Source organism: Galeopterus variegatus, unplaced genomic scaffold, assembly GCF_000696425.1.
Source record: "Galeopterus variegatus unplaced genomic scaffold, G_variegatus-3.0.2 Scaffold4069, whole genome shotgun sequence".
NCBI classification, from domain to species: Eukaryota; Metazoa; Chordata; class Mammalia; order Dermoptera; family Cynocephalidae; genus Galeopterus; species Galeopterus variegatus.
Window position 1 is genome coordinate 42,473 of NW_007730180.1, and position 16,761 is coordinate 59,233.

A 16,761-nucleotide genomic window follows, 5' to 3' on the forward strand; every position below is an offset into this window, starting at 1 on the left:
ATCTGAGGGGCCCCGACCATCCTCTTATATTTTCCCAACACCAGTGACTGACACTTTTGTATTTGGCCCACCTATGAGAATGAACCACTCTAATGAAGTCCCCTCCCCTCTAATCTTCTCGATAAAATCCTTCAGCTTTTAATAGACTTTAGAGAACTTACTAGCTTTGTTGGTTCATGTTTCCTGGGTCAATCCTTATATCTGGCTCTCAATAACCTTTATAAAATTATTTCTGCCTCAGCAGCCTTAATCTCAGTCCACGAGCCCCTGGAATTTTCAAAGAAAAGACAATCTTATCTTAATGATTTATTTTGCCTTCTCAATGATAAACATTATGTAAGAAAGTTTATGTTGCTAAAACAAAAAAACAGTCTCACAAAGGGGAATCTGATCTATCACACAGAACCTCTTCAGTTTTCCTGGTGTATGTCACATAAGCTATTCTTGAAATCCATCACATGGTATCTCAGATGCTTTGCTGTCTCAGCCATCACCGCAGCTGAGCTTACACCAGGGCTCTCTCACCTTGTAAATATCCTTGCTGGTAAGGCAGGTGTTGCAACTGGGCATTTCCAACTTCTTAAGAGGCACTCATAGCAACACTTGTGTCCACACTCAATTAAAAGTAGTTTGGTCAAGTAAAGTAAACAGAACAAGTCAGCTCTTCCTTGGGATCTGGTAGACCNAGTAGTTTGGTCAAGTAAAGTAAACAGAACAAGTCAGCTCTTCCTTGGGATCTGGTAGACCTGAGGTAGCCTTCATCCTTTCTGGGGAGGCAGAGAAGGATTAAGGAGAAACGGGATGGGGGGGAGGGGAGAAAGTCACTCATCTTGAGATTTTGCAACATCAGGGATTTGTCTCCATTGTCAGCTCATGATCATGTTCCTTCATTTTGAGTCATTCCGTGCCTGTTTAATTGGTGTTCTTACCCTGTATAGAGTTGTCTGGGATTTTAAGCCCTCTATCTGAGATCTCTCTCAGAATGTTATCTATCCACATTCATGCTGGGAACACATGGGGAAGGAGAGAGGTTTTGGCAAGAGGTAGCATGAAAGCATACCCAAGGGATCACCCTCCAGCTGCCTTGGAACCCAGTCTTTGTGGAGTAGTTTTATTCATTACATTCTTTGTTCTCAAACTTCCTTGCATATTAAAATCACCTGGAGAGCTGTAACATTCTGATGCCTAAATCTGTGCTTTCCAGACTTCAGAGGACATCAGAAACACCTGGAGGTCTTGTTAAATCACGGATTACTGGGCCCCACTCACAGAATTTTTAATTTGGTATGTCTAGGTTGGGGCCCAAGAGTTTGTATTTCCAACAAGTTCCAGGTGATGCTGAGAACCACCAACCAAGAACAAGTGCGCTGTACCAATCAAGACACTGTACCAACTCAAAGCAGAACCTCTGGAGGTGGGACATAGGCTGCCAGTTATTTTGTTTGTTTGTTTTAATCTCCTCAGGTGATTCAGGGAATTACGACTCTAAAAGACTGGAAGGGTGTCAAGGGGCAGTGAGTGGCAAGGCCTGAAGGGGACGGCCTATGTGGAGAAGAGGGAGTAAACGTGAAATGTCATGGTCCTGGCCCAGCCTGTGACCACAAGATATGTTTAATGGCCCTAGTTGGTCTGCCAGCAATGATGTCAATCTTTTCAGGTGCTCTTCCCTAAATATTGCTGGAATTTTCCTTTGGCATCCCTCAGGCCTCAGTCATATGCACAGCAATATGGCCTGGCCCCTGTGTCACAGCTCGTTAAAGGCATTTAGCTCTTAATTCTTACACCTGCAGCCGTTCTCCCCAAGGACCCTTACACAGAACCTAGTCATTGGCATGAATTCCTACAATTCATGAATCCCCAGCTGTACCTAGAAAACCCCCATTCTTCTCTAGGCTTCTCAGCAACCACATTGGCATACCAGCCCAACATATTTCCTTAGGTCTAGGCACCTCAATATCCAAGAAAGAGCTATGGTGGCAAAGAAGGCTCCCATTTGCTTTCTCTCAAGAAGCTGGCTCTTTCTGAAAGCTATGTCATGTTAGCTTAGCTAGAAGCTCTCTTCAGACCTTAACATCTGTTCCTACAAACCATCCACCTCCAGGGCTTGACTTGACTGGATCCTTGCCCTGGACAACTGCTTTTGGTCACAGTGGCAACTCCTTGAGTTTAATATTTGTGGCTCATTCAATTCTTGTGGCATGGCAGCATGGCTCTATGGTTAGTAGCATGAACTCTGACATCAGGCCACCTCTGTGAATCTAGGGCAAGTTAAATAACTAGAGTTTGTTTTCTCATCTGTAAATGGGGCTGGAAGCAATGTCTACCTTGCAGGGCATGGGAGGATTAAATAAATATAGTGTGTATATATGTGTTCAGGATGATGCCTGGCATTGAGTGAGTGCTATTTGTGTGAACTAGTCTCATGTCTTCTTCCTCTAAAGATACTATTTTATGGTGAGAGATTGTCTTATGAATAAATGTTAAGATTGCCTTAAGCAAAAAGTGGACTTCCTTATTAAAAAGATGAAGAAGCAACCTGTATAAACAACTGTTTCCCTACCTATAAAATACTAGTCTAATGTGGGATGATAATCTATATTCATTTTCTAATCTACTGCATATATCACACTACCTAGAACTCAAAAGATATTTAATAATTCCTCCAGAATTAAATGATAGAAGTCTCAGAAAAGGCATCATACAATAGTAGACACAGAACAAATGACCTTTGCACTCTTAAGGGNAAATACTAGTCTAATGTGGGATGATAATCTATATTCATTTTCTAATCTACTGCATATATCACACTACCTAGAACTCAAAAGATATTTAATAATTCCTCCAGAATTAAATGATAGAAGTCTCAGAAAAGGCATCATACAATAGTAGACACAGAACAAATGACCTTTGCACTCTTAAGGGGTTTTTTTGTGTGCTATTATCCTTTACTGATATTAAATCCTACTCACATGGTACTAGTTCAAATTATCTCTAATAATGTCAGACCCCCGACCCTGCATTAGGAAGGGGAAAGAAGATATCCTGTAATTCCTTTTTCTTAATACTCCATCCTAAATTTAGACCAGGTCTTTTTACTCTTATTTATCTACATTTGTTTGAACTGCTTTTAAAAGTTTCCTGCTCAGGCTTCCCAACTCATACAATTTCCATTTGGTTTCTCTTTTTACCTCTTTTAGATTCAAAGTACATAAAACACCCAGCATGAAGTCTGAAATAAGTAAGTTTATATTTAGTGTTTCTTAAAACAAGAGGATGGACAATAAAGGGTTTATTCTCCAGAAACAAACAGAACACCTCACCTCAAATGCTCACCTAAGTATGTAAGTTGTCAAAGCTCTAGAATGACAACCCATGCAATTCAGCAGGAGTGGCTGGGTTACCAATTCTAACTGAGTCTATGAAACACCTGGACCCCTCCCCCACTGACCTGGTCTCCCTGCATTGCTACGCAGTGATCAAGGTGAATCTTTCCAAGTGGAACTGACTCTTGAGTATTTGTGATAAAAAGAATGTTGCAATGTAGATTTGTCTGTAATATTCTGACCCGCTGTCAGATCATGTATTTTATTTCTCAAATATTCCTTTTCCTCACTCCTAAATTGTAACTTATTTCTTCACTTGATATGTTCTTAAGTCTTTAGTTTAGAGGTCCAGATCAACTACCATTTCTCCCAAAAAGTTGTTCCTCATTGTTCCACCAAGAATAAGTTCCCACCCACTGAAATGCCAAAGCAGTTAAATTCTTCCACAAGGCACTTATACTTCTCACTTTGCAGGGGTTTTTTTTTTTTGTTTGTTTGTTTTTGCACAAACATCTCCTGCTCCCAAAGAAGAGAAATAATTTTTAGTCATGTTTATATCACTTGCAGCACCGAGCTCATTGGTCTATATAGAACACTCAATGCCTATTAGTTTAATAAATAAAAGCTGCTGTTGAAACAATTTTATTGTATAACAGCTGAAACCAATCCTTGGAGATAATTTTCTCCTTCAACCTGAAAAAACTTGCTTGCTACAAGTCACACCTCACATTTCTTGGATCGTACTCCATTCCTGAATATTTCTATACTGGAAAAATGCTGATAAACACATTAAAAGGTTAAAAAAAAAAAAGCAAAAACAAAAAAAAACGTACTCTCATACAAAAATTTATATAATGAAGAAGTATAAGTGATTCCTTCCAAGGTCCCAATCTTACCACACCAAATGTTGCCAATTTGGTGTATATCTTTCCACACTTTTTGTTTTAAATTTTATTTATTTAAATGAGATATGCCCTTGTAACACACTTTCAAGTGTTTAATACACTACTGTTAATTACAGGCACGGTGCTGTACAGCAAATCCCTGGAACTCACTCATCTTGCGCAATTGAGAACTTATGCCTCTTATTTAGCAACTCCCAATTTCCCCTCTCCCCAGCCCCTAGCCACTACTTTTCTACTTTCTGCTTCTATGAGTGACTATTTTAGATACCTCATATAAGTGGAATCATGTAGTATTGTTTTTTGTGACTGTCTTCTTTGTTTATTTCACTTAGCGTTATGTCCTTAAGGTTCATACATATTGTAAAATATGAGACGGTTTTTTCCGTTTTTAAGACTGCATAATTACATTAGTACATTTCTTTAGCTTATAACAAAATACCTGGAACTGGGTAATTTATATAGAAAACAAAATTCATTGCTTACAGTTTCTGAGACTGGGAAGTCCAAACTCCCGGGAACACATCTGGTGAGAGCCTTGGTGGTGGCAATGGTGACAGCAGGCTATCACATTGTGACAATGGTGGAGCAGAGAGTGCAGAGTCAACCTCCTCATTCATTCTCTTTTTAAAGCCCTCAGAACCATGCCAAGACCACATTCATTACAGCATCCTCCTACAATCTAATCGCCTCTTCAATGCCCCACCTTTCAATTACCATAATGGGATTTACCACCCTCAGTTACACTCGGAATTAAGCCTCAATGAGGTTGGGGGGACATCCAATCTACAGCAATAATATTCTACAGTATGTATATACCACATTTTTAAAATCCAGCACATAGGATATATCTACGTCCATCTGTCATGGACATTTAGGTTGTTGTTCCACATCTTGGTTATTGTTAATAGTACTGCAATGAACACGGATCACTGATAGACTCTGATTTCAACTCTTTTAGATAAATATCCACAAGTAGGATGGCTGGATTGCATCATAGATCTATTTTTAACTTTTTGAGACATCTCCATACTGTTTTCCATAATATTTTGCATTTTCTTACCAATAGCACACAGGATTTCAATTTCTCGACATCCTCTCCAATTCTTGTCTTTTTCTTTCTTTCTTTTTTTTTTTTTTGTTTTTGGTAATCGCCATCCTAACATGTGTGAGATGATATCTCATTGTGTTTTTCAAATTGCATTTCCCTGATGATAAGTGGTGTTGAGCATCTTGTTATACACTTGCTGGCCTTTTGTATGTCTTCTTTAAAGCAAATCTGTTCAATTCTTTAGTCCCTGTTTTAATAGGATATTAGTTGTTTTTGCTATTGAGTTATAGCAATTCTTTATATATTTTGGAAATTAACTCCTCATCTGATATATGGTTTGCAAGTATTTTCTCCCATTCCATACATTTCCTTTTCTCTCTGTTGATTGTTTCCTTGATTTTTTTTTTAGTTTGATGTAGTCCCAGTTGTCTATTTTTGCTTTTGTTTTACCTCTGCTTTTGTGTCATATCCATGAAATTCCATACTTTTTCTATGCCCTCATGTACCCAAATACATTTATCAGCATCTATAACATGACCGCATGTTGGTAGGAAAAATACATATATAAATAGCCTAATTTTTTTTTTTTTTTTATCATCTTGCTTTTCGTTTAAAGGTTCTTACTTAGGTTAATGATAACCTCGATCTCATAGGTTGGGCTGAGAATGTGGATTCAGTGTTGAACAACATGAAGTAGGTGACATGAGGAATATGAGGGTACTTCAAAAAGTTTGAAAGTTTGTGAAAAAATAGAAATAAAAATAACACAAATTTTTTGCATGAATTTTTTGAAGATGCCTTGTCATCATGAGATTGAGTTAAAAAAAAGTCACCGTGTTTAATTCTAATCTGAACAATTGTGTCAAATCATCTCAATAATTTATTCAAATCAATATATAAATAAGGCTGAGTTCACCAGATTTACATCATTTTCTGAATTCTGAGTTTCGCATGTGTCTGTGGCCAGAGGTAGGTACAGGAAATACTTAACCCTCTTCAGGACTTTTATCTTAAACGATACTACAGTAAATAGCCTAATTTTTATTATTTATCCTTAAACTACTTTTGAGGGCAAAAAGTGTTATTTCCCCCTTAATGTCATGTAATGGAAGCCATATCATGTCAGTGTATATAAATAGATCTGCAAAAAAAAGTCTATATAGAAGAAAAAGAGCTATTACCTCTAAGTACATATCTATGTAGGACCTCTTCATAATTTAATATTTTGTATTTGATACATGTGTTGCAAATTCTCTTTCCTAAATTGTCATTTAAAAATGTCCATTTGGTTATTTATTTTGCTGTATGGAAATCTTCAATTTGTAGTTATTTATTTATTTTTTAAATTTATTTTTTAATTGACCCGTTGTACGTATTTATAGGTACAGTTATATTTCAATACATGCATACAACGTGTGATCAAATCAGAATAGTTAGAATATTCATATCACAAAAATTTATTGTTTCTTTGCAATGAGAGTATTTACACTCCTCTCTTCTGGCCAATTGAGAATATACAAGTTACTGTTTTTTAAAAAAAAAATTTAAAGGAATTTATTTTATAATTGGCACGTGTTGACTGTACATATTTATGGGCTATAGAGTTATATTTCAATACCTGTATATAATTTGTGATGATCAAGTCAGGGTAATTAGCATATTCATCATCACAAAACTTTCAATTTTTTGTGATAAGAACATTAGATCTCTTTTCTAGCCATTTGAGAACACACAATAAATAACTGTTAATCATAGACGCCTAGCACTACTGTACACGACTAGAACGTATCTGTGCTATCCAGCTGTGATTCTGTGTCTGTTAACCAACCTCTCCCTTCCCCCTCCCTCTTCCCAGCCTCTAGGAACCACAATTCTACTTTCTAACTCGTAGTTACTTAAACGTATTAATCTTTTCCTTGGTGGCATCTAAGCTCTGTAGTCTGCTTTAAAAAGGCTTTTTCTATGTAGCCATTTTAAATTTCTACTATGTTAGCAATGATCTCTCTTTATGACTTACTCCATTTGTTGGCCACATGTTTAACAAATATGCTCCTTACTTGCTAAATAGATGTGGGGTAATATAGAATAAAAGCATGCACAGAAATAAAATAATAAGGTGAAAAAAGCAACGGGAAATGACATGAGTAGAAATTCATAATTAGAGGAGGGAAAATAGGCACATGTGCACGCACACACGCATATATACTGTATATGTCCATCTGGAACACACATTGGTGTAGATTGTTAGGAAGGGATCTAACTGTATTTATTTTTCCAGATGGCTCCTTCCACTTGTCCTAAACCATTTGTTGGATAATCTATCTTTTGCACACCGATATGAAGTGACAGATTATTTTTAAAACCACACTTTCAAGCAAGATGTTTTTCGAATAAACCTCCATCTAGCCCACTGACTCACCAATAAATAAGCTCTCATTATATCTTTAAATCTTTCTGTATGCTCCAACCCTAATTGCTTCTGGTGATAGCTGTAACTGTGGACCTCTTGGGGTATCCCTACTATCACCTCTTCAGGAGAGAAAACTACCTGAGTTGTTGATCTCAGAAATCACGTATGGCAGTACAGTGCCTAGAGGCTTGGTGTAACATATTTTGGGAAGGCTAGCCTACATTATGAATTTATTTCACCTGTGAATTAAGCCTAGCCAATGTGTTCAGAGAGATGGTAAAGAAGTCTACATTCCCAAGAGTGAGTGTAGCCAGTGATTTCAGGTACCTGTCACCCCATCACATTATAAGGACAGCTGTCCCATTTCCTTCTGACAGCACTTGAGCAATGTTCATTTCAGTGAGATAACTGGAAATTTTCATCTACTTACAAGTCATCAAGTGAGATGCAGTGTAGTATGTTGACAAAAGAGAGTGACCGAGAGGTAGGAGACCCAGCTTCCTCATCCTGATCTTACCTGTCTACTAAGCAGGTATCAGGGGGCCAACTCAATTTATCTGGTCAATTTTCTTCATCATCCATAGAAGATAATTGAGCTATATGGTCTCTTGGCTTCCAGGTAGATGTAAATCTGTGATTCTATAGTAATATGGTCCCTCTATTTGTTCACCTAAAAATACATTTAAAATGTGTTTATGGATAAGTTGAACCATTGCTATGTGCAAAGAATTCTAGTCATAGACGAGTAAGACATGGTTATTATTTTATGAAGCTCATCAGGTAAAAAGGTTTATTTGGAAGACGGAAGTGAGATAGAACAGATCAGTGTGGTCTGAACATAGAATATGCCAGTCTCTTTATTCCACATTGGAATACTGGCTCTGTGATGTACCATATCTCTATTGTAGGGCTTATTCTAATAGTTCTGGTTAATGTTAAAGACTCCTTCTGGTTTTGTGTGGGAATAACACACTGAATGGAGTTGGTAGTTCATAAATCCTTTTTTCAGGGGTGGCAGTTAATATTATTGTGTCTTTTTTTTTTGGCAAGACTCTTACTTAAGGCTTAAGGCTAACTCCTAACAATACTTTGAAGCTGTGGCCAGTTAGTAGGCTAGAAGCAATCTAAGTGGAAGAGATTTCATGATGCCAAAACAATGCCACCTCTCTTCCTATTTAAAATAGTATAACTCTTTGCTCTGATTGTTTCTTTTTCTTAGCTTGTATTCTCATCCCAGTAATTCATGTATACTGTGTGAAAGGTATATGATTAAAACATTTTAGTGGCTTTCGAAAGGTGAGTTTTGGTTAGAAGGAAGAAAGGTAGAGGAAGAAGCATCTAGAGCCGGACAATATCTTTTACTCAAAGTTCAAGATAAGAAAATGCTTGTCATTTTGTTGGAGATAAAAGGGAAAGACGTATCAGTTGGAGCCTTGAAAGTCAGAAAGAAATTAATGGAATAACTTGGGTGGTGGAGACCCGTGGAAGGTTGCCAAGTTGGAAAGCAATCAGATGAAAATAGAAATATGAGAATACCTCAAAAAAAAAAAAATTCATGGAAAGGTTGTATTATCACTTAATCCTACTTTTCCATGAACTTTTTGAAGTTCCTCCATACGATGTGATGGACTTAGTGGGAGAGCCAAACCAGTGAGACTGAGGAAGAGCCTCGTGATCTCGCTTTCGGGCATGCAGTGATTGGAAGGTGGGTCCTGACAAGAACTGACGGGGGCGCATCTGACCCGGTGGATTTATAGGATTTGGCTCTAATCTCAGTGGTCATCATACGCAGTCTCAATACTACACATTTACTTTTTCACAGGTCTAAAAACAACATCTGCATATTTAATTGCTGTCTAGTACTCACTGAAGAAGAATAAGTGGTTTGAGAAGGCCTGGTTTACATTTCAACATTTTCAAAAGGAGAAAATAAGTGAGCAAAATAACATTTGTACCAGCATATAATTCGTTCTATCCATTCATACTGTAATGGCCTCTTGAGGTGACTTCAAACGAGAATTTTATTTTATCTTTTTTATCTTTTATTTATTTATTTTTTAAGTCTCTGGCCAGTATAGGAGTCAAACCTGTGACCTTGGAGTTATAAGGCTGTGCTCTAACCAACTGAGCTAATCAGCGAGCCCAAGAATGTTGTTTTAGACGCTTCCCATGACGACAGATGGGTGAGTACTGTGGTCTGCAGGGCAGACAATAAATATAACCATGGCAATCTATCGTACATCTAAAGTCAAGGAATACTTCAGAGGAATAGTTGTCATATTGTTGGCAAGAATAAAATGAAACAAAAGTACATGGTACCTGATAAAGGAGGAGAAGCTTGGGCTTTATTCAAGCAGAGAAAAGGGCCTAGTGAGAGAAGGAATATACGCTATGGTTTTCTTCTTTCAGTTCTCAACTAGGTTTTATTAGTGGAGTTTCCCAAATGATTTGGACCATATTTCCAACTCAGGTATTAATAGAGATCAACATAATTCAAATCTTTGTACTGGTTTACACCAAAGTACTCAACCCTCCAGCTTAAAACCAATGTGTTTGAATGATTTCACAGTGCTGTTTACATACAAAACCAGCTCGTGAAATGATAACTCTGTTAGGAGCAAGTATTCTCAGCATCCAGCATGTGGCTTGCAGAGAGAGTAAGATTCAGTAAAAGTTTGGGGTTGAGGATGAACCCAGTGTACAGAAGTTCCACATTAAGTCATAATTGGCTTTGTTTTGAGAGAGTACATGTCAACTGGTGAAATCAGGCACAGAGGAGAGTAGGATTTTCTGGTAATAACAGCACAGCAACTGATCACCCACCTGTTACTCAAACCAATAAGAACCACAGAGAGGACTTTTCTAACCCAGGAAGAGAGGTGTAGCCTTACACCGATATCCATCCAAATGTCTACAGCAGATTTGATGGAGACTCTCAGAGAAGAACTCACCTGTTTCATCTGCCTGGACTATTTCAGCAGCCCAGTGACCACTGAGTGTGGGCACAGCTTTTGTCTGGTGTGTCTCCTCAGGAGCTGGGAGGAACATAACACACCTTTGTCTTGTCCTGAGTGCTGGAGGACCTTGGAGGGCCCTCATTTCCAGCCCAATGAGCGTCTGGGGAGGCTGGCGAGCATCGGCAGGCAACTCAGATCCCAGGTGCTGCAGAGTGAGGATGAAGCAGGTGGCTGTGGGAGAACACTGGCAGCCACTAAGGCATTCTCTGATGACGAGCAGGGTGCAAGTGTCTTCTCAACCCACAGTCACGGAATAAACAGAGTGCATCTCTTGAGTGAGGCTGAGGAGCATCACAAAGTAAGACTGGCTGCTCAGCATCAATCTTGGAACACGGATCAGGTTCTGTCATTTAACTCTCATGGTATTCTCTATCAGTGACAATCATGGGTGTTCCTCTCTAGGCACCACACCACAGGCTCCTGTGGGTTCTGCTTTCAGCCTTTGTTTTGGAGTCCCAGTCGTCCTGTAGTTATTGGTCTTCAAGGCCCCTTCATGACCTGGTGCTCTGCTCATTTGTCACAGAGAGTTTGTTTCTATTGCAGGAGAAACTTCAGGAAATCCTAAATCTTTTGCGTAAAAAGAAAAAGGAAGCTCAGACTGTATTAACCCACGAGAAGGAAAGAGTGATACTGTGTAAGGTCAGTATGTGTCTTACTTTTGGGTCTTGTATATGTTACTATGGGGGTGGGGGGCGGATGCGGACTAAAGGAACATTTAGTGAATATCAGGATTAAAAAGGAATTTTTTCAGTCCCAGTCCTGCCATTTGCAGTATCCCGCTTTGGTCTGCCTACCTCTGCTTGTCCACCAGGGAATCCCAAGACTCACTTCAAATTCCCCCATTCCCAGGCAGGCTCATTTTTTCCCCCTCTTTGTGCACCTAGACAACTCTGTAACTACCTCTTTTATGGCTCCAATCATCATTATTTAAAATACAAGTTATACTTATATAACATAAGATGGAAATCAATTTTAAAAAAGGAGTATTTCAAATGCTTGAGAAAAAAAAGAGAATGCAAATTAAAAACAAAGAGAAAGGGATATCGAGGCAAAAAAGTAATTTGGAAACATACCTGAACAAATGCTCAAGCTTAGTCATAGATTTGGACTTGAGTTATCTAGCAGTCAAAGCAAATAACTAAATGTTTAATTAGATTTTTTTTTTAAAAAGTGTGCACTGATTCTCCCAATAGAGTTTGAGTTCTAAAGTGGAAATATGTGGACTTGAGTTATCTAGCAGTCAAAGCAAATAACTAAATGTTTAATTAGATATTTTTTTTAAAAAGTGTGCACTGATTCTCCCAATAGAGTTTGAGTTCTAAAGTGGAAATATGTGTGATGTATATTTTTATTCCTAGCATGTATTCCAAAGCCTCCTTTGACTGAATAAATATGCGTTGAATAAATAAACGCACACATTTTTCATGTTTTTTCTCCTTTATTTTGCTTTAGTTTTATCATAGTATGGATCATCACCTGTTATATTTTTGTCTGTTTTTGGTTTCTCCCACTAGAATGACAGTCTCCTGGGAATAGAAATTTTGGTTTTGTTTACTATTGTATCTACAGTGCATGCACTTTTGAAAACATCAAATTCTCCACACAGCCAGTCAGTAGAATATGTATTTTATGTGTCGGGCTTCAAGAAGTGTCACAGTGGAGCTCTAGGGCTTTGTAAGGATTAAGAATCCACAGACATGGGTGTTTCCATTACTAACTTTATCATATTGTGTGGGTGTGCATCGGTGATGGCAGGAAGAGACAAAGACTTGTAAACAGGTTGTAGTGTCGGAATATATGAAAATGCACCAGTTCCTGAAGGAAGAGGAGCAGCTGCAACTCCAGCTGCTGGACAAGGAGGAGAAGGAAAACATGAGGAAACTGAGGGACAATGAGATCCAGCTGACCCAGCGAATCCGAAGGCTCAGCAAAATGATTGTACAGATAGAGTCCACATGTCAGAACCCGATTCTGGAATCTTTAGAGGTGAGCCTGAAACTCATGAGTGGACTGGGAAAAATTAATGGAAAAAATATATAGTAACCCATAGTTTTCCAAGTCATAGAAAATAAGTTTTTCTTTATTCACCTGAAAAACTAGGTTCCAGCCCCAAAGTAGTTTTCCTAAAGAATTGACGTGCTATATGTCAATAAAGCCTTGAGGGGAAAAAACCAGGAATAATGATCCCAAACATGCCTAATGATGACTCCAACTTCTGTGCCTGCCTCACTGCAACTTCAGCTTTGTCAAATATTTTAATAAGCTTATTAATGAGCATTTACTATGTGTTGGGCACAATCAGTTCAGTCTTCACAAAGACTTGATAAGGATAAGTGCAGTGCTATTATGATATGAGTATAGGTGATTGTCATCTACAAAATGGTTTATGGCAGCACTTATTTAATAATTCAGAGCTATGGTAGTAAGGCAGTTTGGTTGTCAAATACCTACTGAGTGGTAGAATCCAGGTGTTCTGTGTACCCACCTGCATTCTTCACCACCTCTGTTCTGCTGCCTCCCGAGGCTATTGCATCCTCCAGGACCTTCTTAAACACAAGCCATGTAAGCCAACTCCAGCCTCAGGCCTATTTCCTGGACTGGTTCCATAGAATGCTACTATTTACCTAGTGCCTTCCAAACAAACTTCTCCAACTGCACATAGGCTTGATCTCAATCCTCGCTGGTCCATTTTCCTTTGCTTATCTCGGATTCCCTGAGGCATTGGATAATGAGACTAGTAGTTTGGCTCCTTTATCAACAACAGGTTCTCTTGACAAAGTGTTGATATGAGAAAAAGAAAAGGACAAAGTATTCTCTAGTCATTGTGAGAAACCCCTCATTTACCAAAAACCAACCCTACAACACCCTGGGGATTTTCACCGTATCCAAAATGGAGCCAGTCCTCGCCAGTGATCCAAGTGCACGCGTGCTAACCATCTTTCTTTTATACCCTTAGGAAGTGAGAGAAGCACTGGAAAGGTNATCGAGGCAAAAAAGTAATTTGGAAACATACCTGAACAAATGCTCAAGCTTAGTCATAGATTGGACTTGAGTTATCTAGCAGTCAAAGCAAATAACTAAATGTTTAATTAGATTTTTTTTTTAAAAAGTGTGCACTGATTCTCCCAATAGAGTTTGAGTTCTAAAGTGGAAATATGTGTGATGTATATTTTTATTCCTAGCATGTATTCCAAAGCCTCCTTTGACTGAATAAATATGCGTTGAATAAATAAACGCACACATTTTTCATGTTTTTTCTCCTTTATTTTGCTTTAGTTTTATCATAGTATGGATCATCACCTGTTATATTTTTGTCTGTTTTTGGTTTCTCCCACTAGAATGACAGTCTCCTGGGAATAGAAATTTTGGTTTTGTTTACTATTGTATCTACAGTGCATGCACTTTTGAAAACATCAAATTCTCCACACAGCCAGTCAGTAGAATATGTATTTTATGTGTCGGGCTTCAAGAAGTGTCACAGTGGAGCTCTAGGGCTTTGTAAGGATTAAGAATCCACAGACATGGGTGTTTCCATTACTAACTTTATCATATTGTGTGGGTGTGCATCGGTGATGGCAGGAAGAGACAAAGACTTGTAAACAGGTTGTAGTGTCGGAATATATGAAAATGCACCAGTTCCTGAAGGAAGAGGAGCAGCTGCAACTCCAGCTGCTGGACAAGGAGGAGAAGGAAAACATGAGGAAACTGAGGGACAATGAGATCCAGCTGACCCAGCGAATCCGAAGGCTCAGCAAAATGATTGTACAGATAGAGTCCACATGTCAGAACCCGATTCTGGAATCTTTAGAGGTGAGCCTGAAACTCATGAGTGGACTGGGAAAAATTAATGGAAAAAATATATAGTAACCCATAGTTTTCCAAGTCATAGAAAATAAGTTTTTCTTTATTCACCTGAAAAACTAGGTTCCAGCCCCAAAGTAGTTTTCCTAAAGAATTGACGTGCTATATGTCAATAAAGCCTTGAGGGGAAAAAACCAGGAATAATGATCCCAAACATGCCTAATGATGACTCCAACTTCTGTGCCTGCCTCACTGCAACTTCAGCTTTGTCAAATATTTTAATAAGCTTATTAATGAGCATTTACTATGTGTTGGGCACAATCAGTTCAGTCTTCACAAAGACTTGATAAGGATAAGTGCAGTGCTATTATGATATGAGTATAGGTGATTGTCATCTACAAAATGGTTTATGGCAGCACTTATTTAATAATTCAGAGCTATGGTAGTAAGGCAGTTTGGTTGTCAAATACCTACTGAGTGGTAGAATCCAGGTGTTCTGTGTACCCACCTGCATTCTTCACCACCTCTGTTCTGCTGCCTCCCGAGGCTATTGCATCCTCCAGGACCTTCTTAAACACAAGCCATGTAAGCCAACTCCAGCCTCAGGCCTATTTCCTGGACTGGTTCCATAGAATGCTACTATTTACCTAGTGCCTTCCAAACAAACTTCTCCAACTGCACATAGGCTTGATCTCAATCCTCGCTGGTCCATTTTCCTTTGCTTATCTCGGATTCCCTGAGGCATTGGATAATGAGACTAGTAGTTTGGCTCCTTTATCAACAACAGGTTCTCTTGACAAAGTGTTGATATGAGAAAAAGAAAAGGACAAAGTATTCTCTAGTCATTGTGAGAAACCCCTCATTTACCAAAAACCAACCCTACAACACCCTGGGGATTTTCACCGTATCCAAAATGGAGCCAGTCCTCGCCAGTGATCCAAGTGCACGCGTGCTAACCATCTTTCTTTTATACCCTTAGGAAGTGAGAGAAGCACTGGAAAGGTAGGTTCCATTTGTATTCAGTTATGTGAGATGCAGGGATGTGGTGCTAGTGAAATAGAGGATGAGTGCGGATGGGACTGTCTGTGCTGTTGGGGCAAAATGAAAGGACACCACATTGGAGCGGGTCATGCGGGCTGTGCCAAGGGAGGAGTGAGTATCTCTGCTCTCTTGTAGGAATGAACCACTCTTGCTTCAGTGTCCAGAGGCCACCGCCACGGAACTCAGTCTGTGCCACATCACTGGAATGAGGGAGATGCTAAGAAAATTCAGCAGTAAGTCAGCCCGATTTGTCAAACCTCCAGGAATTTCCAGAGCTAACTTCAGCATATATTAAGGGATGCATAGCTGAGCCCTTGGGCAGCTTCTTCTAACATTAAATGTTCACCATCTGATGCCAGACTCTCAGTTGGGGTGTCCTGAGCCTGTGCTAAACACAAAGGAAGGCTGGGGCCACAGACCATTTCTGTGCTTGAGAAGAGAGAAGCAATGAGACCCGATTGATGTTTTATCTGGCTTTGCTTGCACACATATACACACACATGCACACACACACACCTCATGCAGAGTATTCTGCATTTCTAGCTCTGTTCCTGTTAGGATGAAAGCTAAGTTAAACTCTAAAATCCCAGTAAGAGAACATTCAAAGAACTATCTTTGTAGAATGCTTCAAATGTTTGGACTGGCTATGACCAAGAGAAGTCAGCATTAGTTCTCAGCTTTTATCTTGTTGACAATCTTATCTTCAGAAGAAGGCCTAATAACCACTGGACTCAACAGATATTTGATAAATACCTGCTACGTGCCCAATGCAATGCTATTAGGCTCTGAGCTTACTTGCAATGATTAGTAAGACAGATGTTGCCTTTGCTTTTGTAAAATTTTCAGTGAAATCGAGAAGACAGACATTAATCACACAGATAATTAGTTAGGGTGGGCATTTGGTATTTCAGAAACAAAAGTATGAAATTGTATGATAGGGGCACCTGATCTTGTCTGGTCAGTCAGTGAAAGTGGAAGTCTCTTGTGTGACCTTGTCTCAGGACGATGGGAGAGGAGGCTTCCCAGTGGTTTGCAGTGTCCTTCCTCAGATGGTCCCGGGGTGTTGTACCCACTCTCATAAGGCCACACTTAAGCATGACATGATGAAAAAATGCCGATTAGGAATTGCTATTCAAACACTCAGTAACTTTGTAATCTTGGTGAAGTTTCCTAACCTTTATGAACCTCAGGGTTTTTGGGGTTTTTTTTTCTTTTT

The 16,761-nt window shown here is 39.0% G+C and overlaps 1 protein-coding gene across 1 annotated transcript in view; it reads left to right on the forward strand.

Moving 5' to 3' along the window:
- Positions 1–10,593: 10,593 nt before the first annotated feature.
- The window catches only part of TRIML1 (tripartite motif family-like 1), a 7,908-nt gene continuing 1,740 nt past the window's right edge, over positions 10,594–16,761 (forward strand). Inside the window, exons 1-5 of the mRNA XM_008586657.1 lie at positions 10,594–11,001; positions 11,247–11,342; positions 12,459–12,689; positions 13,660–13,682; positions 15,681–15,778. Coding sequence (XP_008584879.1) covers positions 10,594–11,001; positions 11,247–11,342; positions 12,459–12,689; positions 13,660–13,682; positions 15,681–15,778 — 856 coding nt within the window. The remainder of the gene's footprint in view (positions 11,002–11,246; positions 11,343–12,458; positions 12,690–13,659; positions 13,683–15,680; positions 15,779–16,761) is intronic.